Source organism: Puma concolor, chromosome B1 (genome assembly GCF_028749965.1).
Source record: "Puma concolor isolate L17-30 chromosome B1, mPumCon1.1.hap2, whole genome shotgun sequence".
Lineage (NCBI taxonomy): Eukaryota > Metazoa > Chordata > Mammalia > Carnivora > Felidae > Puma > Puma concolor.
In genome coordinates, this window is record NC_141670.1 from 77,459,047 (window position 1) to 77,473,629 (window position 14,583).

The window sequence follows — 14,583 nt, forward strand, 5'->3', positions numbered from 1 at the left end:
ATGCACCCACCAAGTAAGGGGGAGGTGGGGCTCTGTGGCTGTGGCTCTGTGTTCCAGGAGACGGTGACATCCAGCTTCCCGAATGTTTCCCAGCAGTGTTTTTACGTTTCTGTGTACCTTCCCTCAAAAGTCAAGGCATTATGTTTCAGTAGGCACCAGCTGTATGTGCAGGAGCACCTCTGAGGGTAGCGCAGTTAGGTACGGCTGAGGAAGGATGCCCACCCTGGGAGGGCAGCAACATCACTTCACCTCAGTCTGTGTGGTTCTAGTCGCTCTTCTTGGATGGGCTCTTTTTTTTTTTTTTTTTTTCAGATTGAGCTTAAGTGAAAGTCAGGTTCCAATGGGGAGCTAATTATGTCATGAATATTTTATCCAGATTCTGGACTCCTTATGACTCTTTCATATCTTGGCTTGTTTCACTGCTCTTGGCTCTTTTATTGGAAAAGTAGAAAGAGGAAGCGCAAGGAGAGCTGACTCAGGTTTGTTACTTTTCCACTCTGATCGCCATGAGAGATTAAGTGAGGGCAGATGCCGAGATTGTTTTTTTCTGAAATGAGGATTTACGTTATTTGTGGATTCCATATTTTTCTTGAGTCCTTTTTTTCTTTGGCAGAATATATACATTACCTTTTAACCATTTTTAAGTTTACAATTTTTGTTAACATTTACTTATTTTTGAGGGACAGAAACAGTGCAAGTGGGGAGAGGGGCAGAGGGAGACACAGAATCTGAAGCAGGCTCCAGGCTCTGAGCTGCCAGGGCAGGGCCCAATGCGGGGGCTTGAACTCACTAACTGAGATCATGACCTAAGCCAAAATCGGAAGCTTAACGGACTGAGCCACCCAGGTGCCCCTAAATGTACAGTTTTAATGGCATGAAGTACATTCATAGTATTGTGCAGCCATCACCACCGTCCGTCTCCAGAATTACTGCCTTTTCTCAAGCTGAAACAAGTTTCTTGAACCTTGTGTCCTCTCTTTCCCTGATACCCAGGCCTATGGATATGTTCTTTATCTCATCATCTAAAAGGAAAAAATGTGTCATAACAAATACAATTGAGATATGAAATGCCCAAGCCAAGAGACTGGACTCCTCACCCCATTCTTCCTGTGAGCATTTTGTTGAAAACTGTATGGTAACTTTGCTTTTTCTTCTATTTCTTTGTCACTGACTTAGTGAGAACAATCTCCAGGAAGATCTCTTTGACCAGATCTTGGCTGGGAAGCTGGAGTTTCCAGCCCCCTACTGGGATAACATCACAGACTCAGCAAAGGTACCCATCTGGGTTTGTTTCCATGGGTTACGTTGTGTCAAGGGGCCCTCGTCTGCCGTGTGAGGCTGTTGCAGCTCTTGGAATCGAGCTCCAGGTCTGGCTTGACTTTTAATGTGTTTCTTCTTTAAGTTCATCCCACAGTATAGTCTCTGGAACTCATAGGCACATTCTGAAGCTGGACTGGCTGTCTTCCCAATTTGCCCCTGCCACCCTCCTGCGTTCCTCTAAGCCCTAAACATGCGTTCTTTCATTTATTTAAGAAATATGTATTGGACACCCATCAGAATGTGGGAATGAGACATACTGACTTGCCAAAAGGAACAATACTGCAGTTTTTACACTGCGGAATGATGATAATAACCAGAACTCTTAGGAGAGAACATCTTGGTTTAATGTAGACCCAGGAGAGACCTTCTCTTCTCTCACACTGGTGCTGCCCTGAGGCAGCCGTGTCTGTGTGATTGCCTGGTAGGGCAGTAGGAATGTAGGTGATAATAGCTTCTAAGGTGAAATGGCTGAGCAGCTGTGTTGGCTGGTTCTTTGAAGTACTTAGTGCAAGCTCAGATATCTGTGTTTATGCTGGAAGTCCCCACCTCGCCTCCTCTATACTCTTCTTTATTTCGTTCCAGGAATTAATCAGTCAAATGCTTCAGGTAAACGTTGAAGCTCGGTGTACCGCGGGAGAAATCCTGAGCCACCCCTGGGTGTCAGTAAGTACTCATGTTCTCGGGGAAGGAACATCTGTAAGTTCCGTGACCACCAGCCTGCTTCTTCACCGTGGCTTTTGCACATGCAGAGCTCTGCATCCAAGTTCCATGGCAGATGAAATGTCTGTTTTCTCTCATGAGCAAGTAGCATGAAGGTAGCTCTCTGGGAGAAGGCACTTGGCATGAGGATCTCGGAGTATTTGATCCTGCTCTGTGAGTGACCTGGGCAAGTCACTGTCCCTTTCTGGCGCTCACTTTCCTCATCTACAAAACGAAAGGATTGGTTGGGATGCGCTCTCAGGAGCCTTTCAGCTTTTGCCTTCTATACTTATGGGATTTGAGAGTTTTCAGGATTTGCCCAGAGATGAGCATGTTTCAGACGCTGATCCCCATGTCTTTATGGCACATGGTCATAGGAGATCTCCTGCTGAGAGTAAGGAGGCTGAGACATAGTCCCTTCTGGAGCCTAGTAGAGGGGGTGTGACGTTGACCAGAGTTTGTCTGGGCTTGGTGGTACCTCTGGGTTTAGGGTAAATGTGATCCATTAAGTGGTGCTGGTGGGAGAGTTTGCATTTACCTTATTCCCAAAGACTCCATGAGAGTGAGGTTAATGTATTTAGCCATGGGCTTTTGCCTGCTTGTGGGGGAGTGGTGGCTCCCTGCACCCCTCCACTATCTCTGTGGGGTCCCACACATCCTGACATGAGGGTTCAGCCTCTCTGGATCCTGCCAAGTGACTTAGGTCTTGGACCAAGTAGCTGAGATGCCACATTTCTTTATGAGCGATAAAGACTAACAACTAAGTGAATTCTTGATCAAAATAATAAACTCTTCATTAATTTTGGTGTTTCCATGGGAGGGATCTGTACTAAACTCTGTGGGATTTGTGCCTTGGGGACAGAGTCTTAGAAGCCTGAAGAGTGTCTTCCTTCGTGTTCTCAGAGACTGGTGCTCTCTACTTGGCCTGATTGAGGCTTAAGGAGCAAAGGGAATGGCTTGGGGTCTTCCTGAGGACATAGGACTGCTAAACGGCAGTAATTGTTCCCCTAACCTTGTGGTGAAAATCAGTCCTGTTAGGAAGAGATGGTGGGGCGAGGGTGACTATTCAGGAAAAGCCAACGTAGACCTGAGAATCTGAAACCATTGTATTTGATTCTTTTCTGTAGGATGATGCCTCCCAGGAGAATAATATGCAAGCTGAAGTAACAGGTAAACTCAAACAGCACTTTAATAATGCGCTCCCCAAACAGAACAGCACCACCACCGGGGTCTCGGTTATCATGGTAAGTGGAAGGCACTCTGTTCTGCCCTTGGAAAGCTGAAGTGTCGGGCCTGACTGCTCGGTGGACTTTGAGTCTTTAGAAGTGAATAGCTGAGGTTCCCTCACATGGAAGTCCGCACCTTCCATGTTCCTTTGCTTTTCAAGATTGTCTTGGCACGTGGAGTGCACCCATCTGGCCGACTCCCAGGCCTCGAGTTCTGGGGTAGGGGGCTGTGCAGGTACTAGCAAGGCCAGCCTGATGGGTCCCGGCACCAAGGAGCCGCTGGCCCCTTCTCCCGGGCTCGGTGCCCTCCCTGGCAGCTGCTTCTGCTCTCCTCTCTGTTTCTCATCTGGAGAGGGCCTCCCAAGCCTGGCTGGGATTTACAGCCTAAGGAAGGAACTCCCTGCCTATTCAAGGCTTCACAAACACACTGTGTGAGGTATGAATTATTCTTTGAGACCAGGGGTAAGAAACCGCTAAAGTTAAACAAATTCCTTTAAAAAATTAGTGTTTTGTGGCTTTTAAAAGTACAGAACAATGTAAAAAATATATATTTGTGTTTTTGTTTTCAGGGTTAGAAAGATTTTGAGATGTCAGTAACAATGATCCCCATAATTTTTTTTAGGTCTTCCTTCTTTCAAAATGATTGTAAGGGAATTTATCTAAATGCATAAACACAACAAATAAACAGTGGCATTAAAGTAAGGAAAGAAACGTTAAGGTAAATTTAGCAAAAGAGAAAATAAAGGCAGAAAGAATAAAATTGAACTAGAAGTGCGGTTAGCTCACTCAACACCAGCTGTCCTGGCCTGAGTCCCTGCTGAAGTCGGGCCTGAAGCCCAGCAGTGAGTATGTCCCCTCCTGTTGTGGCACCAACACTGGGGGCCATGACCTCTGTTCTGCCCATACCGCTCACACGATCTGGGAGCAGGTGAGGGGTTGCCTTCTCCAGGACCTGGGGTGGCTTTGGAATCAGACTTTCTAAGGGGACAGGTGCCTGAGTTGTTAGCGGCTTGGCCACCCCTGACAGCCCCCTGGGAACCTGACAGCCAGTGATGGGCTGTCTCTACATTTCCAGCTTTCTTATCTCAGGACAAGCATCTCACCCTCTGGAAAGGTTCAACTTGTTTTCTACCCAACTAGAAGGAAAGCGGTTGCTTACTCTCTGGCACATTGTAGTCTAGGAACCTTTACTCAAGAAGATTCTGGGTCCATATAGAAGCTGGAAGGAATCCCTTCCCCGCCCCCCACCCCCACCCCCACCACGGAGAATACAGAACACTGTGGTATGTTTTGTTGGGTATCCACCACCTTAGCCCCACTAATGGTCTGCCGTTCCCCTTTCTCCCCCTGGAGCGGCTGCATTTACCTGGAAGCCCTCTGTATGTCCTCAGAACTCCTTTACTCCTTCCCTGCTAGAAAGCGTGCTCTCACACTGCTTCCCTCCCTCAGACAAGGCCTGAGCTTGCAGACTCGGTCTTTTGACATGTTGCAGGACATTGGGGTGCTCTGTGCCAAAGTAATGAGAAGGCCTCTTGAGTTGTGGTTTTCCTAACATTTTAGCAGCGTTCTGCTGAAAGCCCGGGAAAGTCAGAGTTGTCACAGAGTTACAGCTTAAACACTTTGAAAAGAACCATCTTGATTGACTCAACAGCATGAGAACATTTTTAAGCGATTCACCTACAAGAGCAGGCACTGATGGATGGGACGGATGGCAAATTACAGACTGGTCGCATGGACACCATAAGGCTTCTGCAAAATTTAGAGGAAATAAAACAGAAAATTGGCACACTTGACACATAATGAAGAATCTTAAGAATGTTTTTTAGGATCAAAATTTAATAGCTAGGTTAATTAAGCTTCAGAGTCTCCTAGAAGAAGGACCTTTAATGGGACTGTGCCCAGGGCTTAGGAGAGTTCTGCCATCGTTGCCTGGGTTACCTGTGGACTCAGCGCCCACACAGGAATCATGGGCCGACGCCTGTGGCCCACTAAAGCTCTGGAATGACCCAGCCCTTTACCTTATGGCCCAATATAGGCTCTATTCTGGATAATGACATTTAGAGCCTCTCAGACAGAAGCTGTATCTTCCGGCTTACAAATGATAGTTTCCCATTTGCTATGAAGGAGATCAGTAGTCAAATTTCAAGCCCCTTAGCTTTAACTGGATGGTTGTATGAGTGAACAACCTTTATTATATCTGTAATCCCAGTGGTGGTTGTGCAAGTGGTGTTTTTATGTGTGTGTTCAGTTGATTTTGAGCATGTTGGCAGGGTCCCATCTAACCTCATGTTCCCTACACAACTCTGCAGGTTGTTAGGTCTGAGGAGCTGCTGAGTGGCATTATCACATTCAGTACCTACAGGAGAAATCAGTAAAGCTTGTCTCTGGAGGTACCAATTCTCAATGGCCAAAAAGCTGGCCTGTGAATTCGGGGCTTGTTCCCCAAAGCAGTGGCAAGAAGGCCTCCATGGGGATGCCATGCTAATCCTCACCCAACTGAGGACCTGGCCTGGGGCATGGTTGTGTGGGGGCAGCTGGTGGTGCTTCTGTGTTGTCATCCTCATCACCGCTACTATGTGTCTGTGTGTCCTGCCCTTGGGAACAGTTTTAAGTGTTTTTTTATATTAAGAGCAATTAACCACAAATGACTCTCCCTGGTATTCATACGTTCTCATAAGTAGAGTATGTGAGGGTAACCTCATTCCCTGCAGATACAAAGAGAAGTGGAAATAATAGTGTATCAGTGCTCTAAGGTCGAATCATCAGATAACTGTCCTGTGACCCATACAACCTTACTGTCTGTTGTCGCTCCTGGCATTCTCTCCGCCTTGGCCCCCCACCCCAAAGTCAGTGCCTGAGGCTCCCGTGAGAAAATTATAGGATAGGAATGAAAATAACAGCAAAAGAAAGTAAAGTTGATGCTATTGTCTGCATTTTATTTGACAGTTTGATTTGACAGTTTGAGAGACACTTCAGAGTTTCACTCTTAACCCAGTTGAGACTATGGGGGATCCTGAAGCAGAATTCTGGTATTCAAACATGCTGTGCTTAATCAGAGCAACTTCTAATTTGCAGCCCGTCTTAAATCTGCATGCTTGTCTCAGACTTTCTGACACCAGCGTCCAGCTCTTAGCTTCTTATCGGTGCGGGTCTCCTGTACGTACTGACATCCTTCTCAGCCAGCAAAGCGTACCCTTGGAAAACTTTATCTTAAAACTTTACAGCTTGCCCCACTGCCTGTCATTCCAGATCAAGAGCTGGCGAGTGCATAGCAGGAGGACGCCAGCAGCTCTCCTGCTCAGTGCTGTTTTTCACTTGGTGAAAAAGCAACTTTTTGTGAACAACAGCAAAGGACAAGTAACTCTGTGAAGGCTTTTGTTCTCTTTCTCCAGCTACGTGTCCAAAGATACATTTTTATCAGTAAGACAGGTGTGGAGCCTTTGGGATAAGAGAAGAGATTTATATTGGATTAGGCTTTGGTTTAAGACAGGCCTGTGGTTCTGAATAGCACTTGCATTTTCTTTGACTTGTCACTTGGTATAGTTAAAGGACAGTGCCTCTGCGGGGCAGGCTCCTTGTTTATCCCCCAGGGGGCACATCCCAGCCTCAGGGACGAGGCCATCTTGTGGCAGGAAAGGGAATTACAAGAAACCCTCATTTGCTGCATCTTGTAGCCAACTTGAGAAAGGATGAATTCACACGGAGGGCTTTCCCCCTCAGAGGGGATGATGTTTCTTTCAGGGGGAAATTTGGGAATGATTTGGGTTTAATTTGAGATAGACAAAACTGTTTCAGTCATGTTGCTTCTGTTTAAAGTAAGTCTAGTTTCTGTCCCTGCTTTCTCCTGCCTCTCCCGCCGCCTGCATTGCTTCCCTCTGACTAGGTCCAAGGCAATGGTATGTACTAACCGCACCGCAATGCTTTGTTCCGCTGCACACACATGGTCTCCTGACAGGAACAGAAGAGGAGCAATAACTGGGGAGTTACTGTCTCTGCTACCCAGGAGGGGCTCTGTGGTAGAACCAAGTGAATGCTGCCTCTCCCCATTTTCAGAGTGTTCACTGAGGCGTGGCTTGGCCTCCTCTCATACTAGGAACTTGGAAGCTTGTTAAAGAGCAATGCTAAGCTTCTGAGGGGGCTTTGCCACAGTTACCTGCTCCCCAGGTAATTGAAATTGTCCTTGGAAATTGCTGGCTATTCAGCGTGAGCTTGGAAAGGCCTGTGGAGAACCCTGTTTTACAGCTGACACCAAGCCAGCCAGCCACACAAGTCTGTCTTAAAAGGTGCTGTTCATTCATATCTTCTCCAGACCTTTTTTTTTTTTTTTTTTTTTTTTTTTTTTTTTTTTTTTTTTTAAGAAATAAAGAATCTGTACTACATTTCCCCTCAGGGTAGTTAGATTACAAAACACCTCCTGATTGTTGTGCCTCCGAGCTAAAGGTGCCTGAGAACTGAAAGCACATTTGGAAACCCAGTGAGATGACAGCTCGGCTGGGTCTCACTGGACAAGCAAGGAAATGTTCAAACTGAGTCAGAGGAGGAGAAAAGATTAGGTCTTACCTCCCAGTGTAAGGTCAGAAAAGCAAGGTGATTTCCTCATGTTTGTGGCTGTTTCTGTGCTCCTTGAAGAGCTGAGCAGATTAAAAACTTCAGGGGTGAAGCACCTGGCTGGCTTATTGGGTAGAACACGCGATTCGATCTCAGGGTCATGAGTTCAAGCCCCATGTTGGGCATGGAGCTTACTTAAAAAAACAAACTTGGGGTATAACAAGATAAAACTGTCCAGAAAGACCAGAGAGCAGGTCAGGTGACCATGCAGGATGTCAAAAGGGGTAATGGTGCACGATCAGATTGCAGGACTTTTGTAGATTATGCAGACACTTGGGTTGTAAAGGGATTACTTATTTATATGACATGTGAGTAACTTTTCAACCTGTGATGAAGAACTTGCCTTAGAAAAGCTGTCAAAGCCCTAGTGTTCTTGTAGGGTTTGCTCATTGTCACAGGATTCTTCTGGGCTCCAGATCTGGGCATGGGAAGAAGCACTCAGAACTCAGGCAAGCTCAGAGCCAGAAAATAATTGCCTCAGGCTGCCATCCAGGGCCAGCTGACACTGAGCCAGGAGCAGGGGCCAACTGTGGCTGACCGCCTGGGGGGTTGGGGAGAAGGTATCCTCAGCCGTTGCTTTTCTCTTAGGCTTCTATTGGAAGAGAAGCTCGATGTTATTTCTCCTCTTCTGTTTCTGAGCCCTGTGCATGCTCTTGTGCGCTCCTGTCGTGGTAGCTATGACCCAAGCCCGGGCCGGGCTAATGTGTTGTTTCTCCACTGGTTTCTCCTTAGAACACGGCTCTAGATAAGGAGGGGCAGATTTTCTGCAGCAAGCACTGTCAGGGCAGCAGCCGACCGGGGATGGAGCCGACCTCTCCAGTCCCTCCCTCAGCTGAGGAGCCCCCCGTGTCCGCACCGGCAGACCTGGCCCCCGCCCCTCCAGAGTCTCCCACACCCCCTTGTCCTCCTGCTGCCGAAAGCTGCGAGCGGGCAGGGACCTGGCGCCGCCACCGCGACTGACCCCGGGCGGACAGGCTGGAGCCCACTGCGGCTGGAAAGCCCCTCTTGTTGGGCCGCGGCCCTCTCGTTGAAGAGCCTTTCTCTGCTGACTGCTGTTGGGAAGTTTGCTGGCACCTCTGAGGGCTGCCAGGATCCAGGAGCTCGATGCCAGGGATTTGCTTCTTTTCATAATCTGGGCTCTGCCCGCCGGTTCCTGGAGGTGTCCTATGCAGTGTTAGCTGCTGTGACAGATATTCGGAGTGGCTCGTTTTAAATTGTTTTCAGTTCAGTGGACATTTTTGCAGTGTCACCAGGAGAATGTGCAACTTTTATCTGGGATTTAATGCATTTTTATAGAAACACTTTGGATGAATCAAGCTCTCTCCCTATTTAAGTAAACTCGGAGCGTTCCTTTTTTTCTTACGAACAATTTAGAACTGCATTTGTCCCTTTGTGGGTGTCCTGTCAGAGGTGGCGTAGCACCTTCCTCTGCCAAGGGGGTTCGGAGGACTGGCGTTCTGATGGAAGAAGTGAGCACCCGAGAGGACAGTCTGGTCATCGGACACTAATTCAGACTTTGAAAAGTGGTTCCAGGTGCCCGAGGAAGCAGTCCACCGTTAGCCTGGGGCGCTGGGCTCACCTAAGACAACACTGGATATTTATTTGTATACAGACCACAGGGGAATGTCACTTTCTTCCCTAGACAGTGTGCTCTCCCCCAACTCTTCCCACATATGTATTAGGAGACGTTAATGGAGTCGTCCTTTGGGCTTTTTCATGAAAGGCGTGGCGCATGCGGCAACCCCCCCGGGCCAAGTGGTTTCTTCTCAGCAAGCCGGCTTCTAGCAGAGCACGGTAAACTAGGCATCTGACTAGCCACCGCAGTCTCTTTCATCATCTGCTTGTCATCTGGAGCTGGCCGGAAACAACTGAGGAAACATAGCCCGAGGCACAGTCAGGACCGGGGCAGGAAGGTGCTCCACAAACATCCTCTGTTATTAACCTTCTGGAAGGCTGCTGGCAGTTTTTCCTTTTTTCCCCCACTACCCTGCCCTTTTTAATAATTGTACATAATCAATGTATTTGTTTTACCTGCTCATCTTCTAAACTGGGGGGCCCTGTAGTTCATTCTCATTGTTAGACTTTTGCCTCTTATAAGTGTACCCAACCTGCAATAAACCCTTCTTGAGGAAAAAAGTGATGGGGGTGGGCAAAGGATTGTGTGGTGTTGTTTTGCAAAGGATGTGTGATCAAAGCACACTTCCTTGGCCTAGGTTCCATGTCCTTTTATGAAGTTTTGGGTGAGGAGTGGGGAGGGAGAATGATGCTTGGGAATAACACATGAAAATGCATCTTGGTCAAAGTGTATTTGCTAACAGGTGCACACACCTGCAACAAAAGCTCAGGAATAAATAGGGATTGTTAATGTATGGCAGAGGAATCTTATGGAGCCAATGGCAGGAAGGTCAGGCTTCACAGGAAATAGGAAGCAGGGCAGCTGTTCCCCAGTCTCCTTCTGTCTGTCACTGTCTCTGACTCCGAGACTGTGCATTCTCCTGTCTCTGCTGCTCTGGGTGCATTTTGGCTCTTGGTTCTGTTCTCTCATAACTCCTGCTTGCCTGTACCTCTGATGTAGCCCGGTGCTGCTCTGTCCCCAACTTCTCAAGGCTGTCCAACTCCAGGCCTTGAGACCATCTGCTTCCACTCTGGATCTCTTAATTCACATTGCTGAAGGAATGAGACTATCTGACTGGCCCTTCTCCCTGGGCTGGTGCTGACTCATGATTCAATCCAGCGGCTGGTTACAAAATGCAGATTTTGCCTCCTGGGCCTACAAAGGCAGCAGGTATAGGCTTCAGGAGGAGGGCAGTTTCAAAAAAGCTGTAATGTATAGGTCTAGAACATTTTGCTTGTCTCTGGCCTCGCTAATGAGTTAAAGAGCAAGCTTTTTCATGGCTCCCAGTGGAGATATTTTTGTTAATGAAAGAGAAGAGCTAATGTAAAGGAAAGAGAACATGGAAATAGTGATGGAGCATGGCCTCTGGCAGTGATCAGAGCCTGAAACCGGGGTCCCTCTCTGGAAGGAGGTTAAAAGGCATTTGCTGACCACTTCAAGTATTTGCCAGGGAAGTGCTGGTCACTGGTGATAAGACGAAGGAGTGTCTTCTGGACAGCACGTGCTCCCATCCTCTGTGTCACCCTCGGATGGCCTGGGACATGGTGGGGGAGGATGGCCTAGAGACACGAAGTAGCATGAGCAGGTGGGGCAGCACAGCCTAGCAGCTCTCCTGTAATTACATGAATCCCACAAACACCTGGAGAAACGATGAGTGGCAGTGAAGGGGCAAACCAAGCCGTTGACCGTAACAACGCAAGTCACAGAATTGGTGGGAGACAGAGTCACCGTGCAGTTTTAGGTTCTTCCATCTCCAAATCTGTGCTCTTTGGAGGAACCCTGTCCCATGGGGACAAATCAAGGCCCGGGTGTGAATGGTCATCTAAGTAATGATCCTAAATAAAGGCCCTGACACCACAAGCAAACTGTTCATTTGCCCATGTGTTTAGAAAACATTTGTTGAGCTCTTCTTCTGTTCTCAGAGTCCAAATTCAATACAGGGATGTAATTGCTAGGTTCCTCTGTTCCTGCACAGTGAGAATGGCATGTACTTGTTTGATGTTCATTCCCTTACTCCAGCAGGGGATCTGTGTCTAAAGGATTTGACCTGTGAAGGGGTAGAAAAAGGGAAGTGGTGACCTGCTGAAGCCACCGTGGGGTGCCTGCTGGGCTCAGCAACTGCCCAGGGGTCAGGGAGTGCGTGTCTCTCTCTTCAAAAAGGTTGCTGTGTTATGGAAGTATATGGAATACATGGATTAAAAACATTCGGTAAAGCTTCCAGAATATTTTCATGGATACAACTGTGAAATGTGAATTTGAAAATAAGATCGTTGAGAGCAGACCGTACGGGACAGGAAAGGGAGCTAATGATGTTGGTGGGGAAAGACCTGTGGAGCAGCGCTGCCCCCTGGAAACACAGTGTAAGCTGCCTCATTTAACATTTTCTGGTGCCACATTAAAAAGGAATGGGTGAAATTAATTTTGTAGTATATTTTATTTAACCTAGCGTGTCTACAGTATTATTTCCACATGTAACCAAAGTAAAAAAAAAAAAAAAAATCTTTGAGATTTTTTTTTTTTTAATCTTTGAAATCTAGTGTGTGTTGACAGGCACAGCACATCTTGGTTTGGACCTGGCACTTGTTGAGTGTTTCACAGCCCATGTGGCTCCACCGGCCACACTGGATCGTGCCGCTCGAGAGAAAAGCCCCAGACAGCTCTCGGTCTTTGTTCCTGTTCTTTTTTTGTTTTGTTTTTGCATATGATGTGAACGACCATCTAGAAAGAATGCTTATCCATGTTTTAAGTGGGATGGGCTGGATTTCAAATTCTCTCAGCAGGTGAGAACACTGATCCGAACCTGTGGCGTGAAATCAGAGCGTGAAGCCCCTGCCATTCTGTTGCCTGAGGCCTTGATGTCCACGACTTCATGGGAAAGACCCGAGAGCGGAGAACTTCAGTGGTCACCATTCATTAGGTGCCGACAGAGCTGCTGAAATGTCAGAACCTTAAACTGTGTTGTGAGAAGTGTGTGCAAATTGTGGGCAGCATGAGCCGAGCCCTCGTGTGCGTGTGTGTGTGTGTGTGTGTGTGTGTGTGTGTGTAGGTCTGTTGTGAAGGCCTCCCGGTGTGTGGTGGTGCCCATAAAACAATGATCATCCGGAAGAGGGCAGCCAGAGAGGTGAGGAGGACCATAGCCCTGGCAGCCAGGGACTGGTGGGAAACACCATACGGTGGTAGTTAGGGGAGACCAGAGGCACATCTGGTAGATGTCTTGAGCTGAATGAAGAACTGTTCCGTAGCAGGGATGGTGGTCCAAGGTTAGCAGGCAGGAGTTACAAAGGGCCAGACGTGAGTGCAGAGTCTAAGACTCTAGCCAAAGGGCAGTCCAGTGACAGAATTAGCTGCTTTCTGAAGGAGTGACAAGCCAGTCCTTGAAAATGTTTAGCTGCTAAATAAGAACCACCAGAAAAGTTTATAGTGTACAGAGTATTTCATCCTGTATCATTTGAGCCACACCACATCTGTTAGAGATATTAATGTCCACATTCCACCAGTAAGGAAACTCAGAAGGACCAGGAGCTCATCCAGGCATGCTGGAGCTGGGACTTGCGCCTCTCGGTTCCCCAGGAAGCTATCCTTACGACTGGGCTGTCCTCTAGGTGCTCAGAGATGCTTTACCTGGGACATCTGTGTCATAGGCAGAGATGGGATGGTCTAGCAGAGACACCTGGCAAAGTGGTAGAAAACTGAGCAGGCCTGACAGGTTATCACAAGTGGGGGGGGGGGGTGGGGGTGAGTTCTGTTAGATGAGGAAAGAGTAGTTTTTCCAGAAGGAAGCTGATACATGCAATCTAGCTTAGTCTTAGCCAGTGGATTTTTTTTTTTTTAAGTTTGCTTGAGAGCCTGTGTGAGTGGGGGAGGGGCAGAGGGGGGTGGGGGGAGAGAGAATCCTAAGCAGGCTCCATGCTGTCAGTGCAGAGCCTGACATGGCGCTCAAACTCATGAGCTGGGAGATGGTGAACTGATCTGAAATCAAGAGTTGGACACTGAACAGGTGCCCCTTTGGCCAGTGGATTTTAAGAGGGCTACCTTATGGTAAAACCTATGGCCTTGAACTCAAAGGCAGTTAGCTGTGGGAAGGGGTTGTTCTCATTGAACAGCTGAGGGGAAGGAAAGGGTGTATTTGGTGCACAGGCATTTTGCTCCTGCTCTTCCCTTTCCCAAACCTCTTTCATTTGTGTGCTCAGGATGGTTTCAACCCTGTGGGCCGAGTTTGGTGGGTTCTGAGGCTTGGGCACCTGTCTGTGCCAAGGATGAAGTCGAGTCTGGGGAATGTCTTTCAAATTGTCCCAAGTCCAAAGCTGCAAAGCAGCCAGTTGCTTCCTGCCAGGTATGAGGAAATTACAAGCCTGCCCAGCTGCCCTGCCCCCCACCTTGGTTTTGGCAAGGAAAGATATTCCTTAACTTGAGACAGAAAAGTAATTCTTTTCATGTTTCTAGCATATGACTGCTGAGGTCTCAGAATTCATAGGAACATTTGTGGATGGCCGTCTTCCCTTGTTGGATAGTCTGTCTCTGGAAGACAGCTTGCTGAAAGACCAAACCACACTCAGTTTCATTAAAAACACGTCCCTTGGTTTGAACAATTTGAATTTTTGGTTCATAGGAGGGAGGGCTGGGAGTGATGTATCAGTGTCATTAATAATAGGCTTAGATTTTTGTAAATAGTGATCTTATGATTTTGAGGGACCAAAAAGTGCAAGATGGATTCAACTCTTCAATGTGAAAGAAAAATACAAATGAGGATTTTCCCACACATCTGAGAGGAAAGAGGAGAGACAAAAGGAAATGTAACATGTTTTTTGTATTTTGTTATTTTATTGGTTTGCTATTATTATGGTCTTTTCCTTCCATTTTTTAGTTTAGGAAGTTGTGAAACTTCCCAGCTTCCTTATGCTACAAACAAGGGGCAGTAGCTAGGCTGGTAGCTCTCCTAACTGAAGTAGAAAACTCTTTGCCCAGCAGTGGGGCAGAATAGCCAAGTTTGGGGCCCTGGCATATTTGCTGATACACATGCTTTGTGCAGATTTCGGGATTTACGTCCTGTCCTCCTCCTCTTTTATTTGTGAACATGCTTTGTCCTAATGTGATGTCACATGACGGCGTGAGGCT

General features: G+C 47.4%; 1 protein-coding gene across 1 annotated transcript in view; it reads left to right on the top strand.

Annotated features, from left to right (window-relative positions):
* The window catches only part of LOC112858094 (serine/threonine-protein kinase DCLK2), a 63,177-nt gene extending 51,290 nt beyond the window's left edge, over positions 1-11,887 (top strand). Inside the window, exons 13-16 of the mRNA XM_086702953.1 lie at positions 1,177-1,273; positions 1,903-1,983; positions 3,147-3,263; positions 8,586-11,887. Of these exons, the coding sequence (XP_086559079.1) occupies positions 1,177-1,273; positions 1,903-1,983; positions 3,147-3,263; positions 8,586-8,813 (523 nt within the window). The 3' untranslated portion in view covers positions 8,814-11,887. The remainder of the gene's footprint in view (positions 1-1,176; positions 1,274-1,902; positions 1,984-3,146; positions 3,264-8,585) is intronic.
* Positions 11,888-14,583: the final 2,696 nt, after the last annotated feature.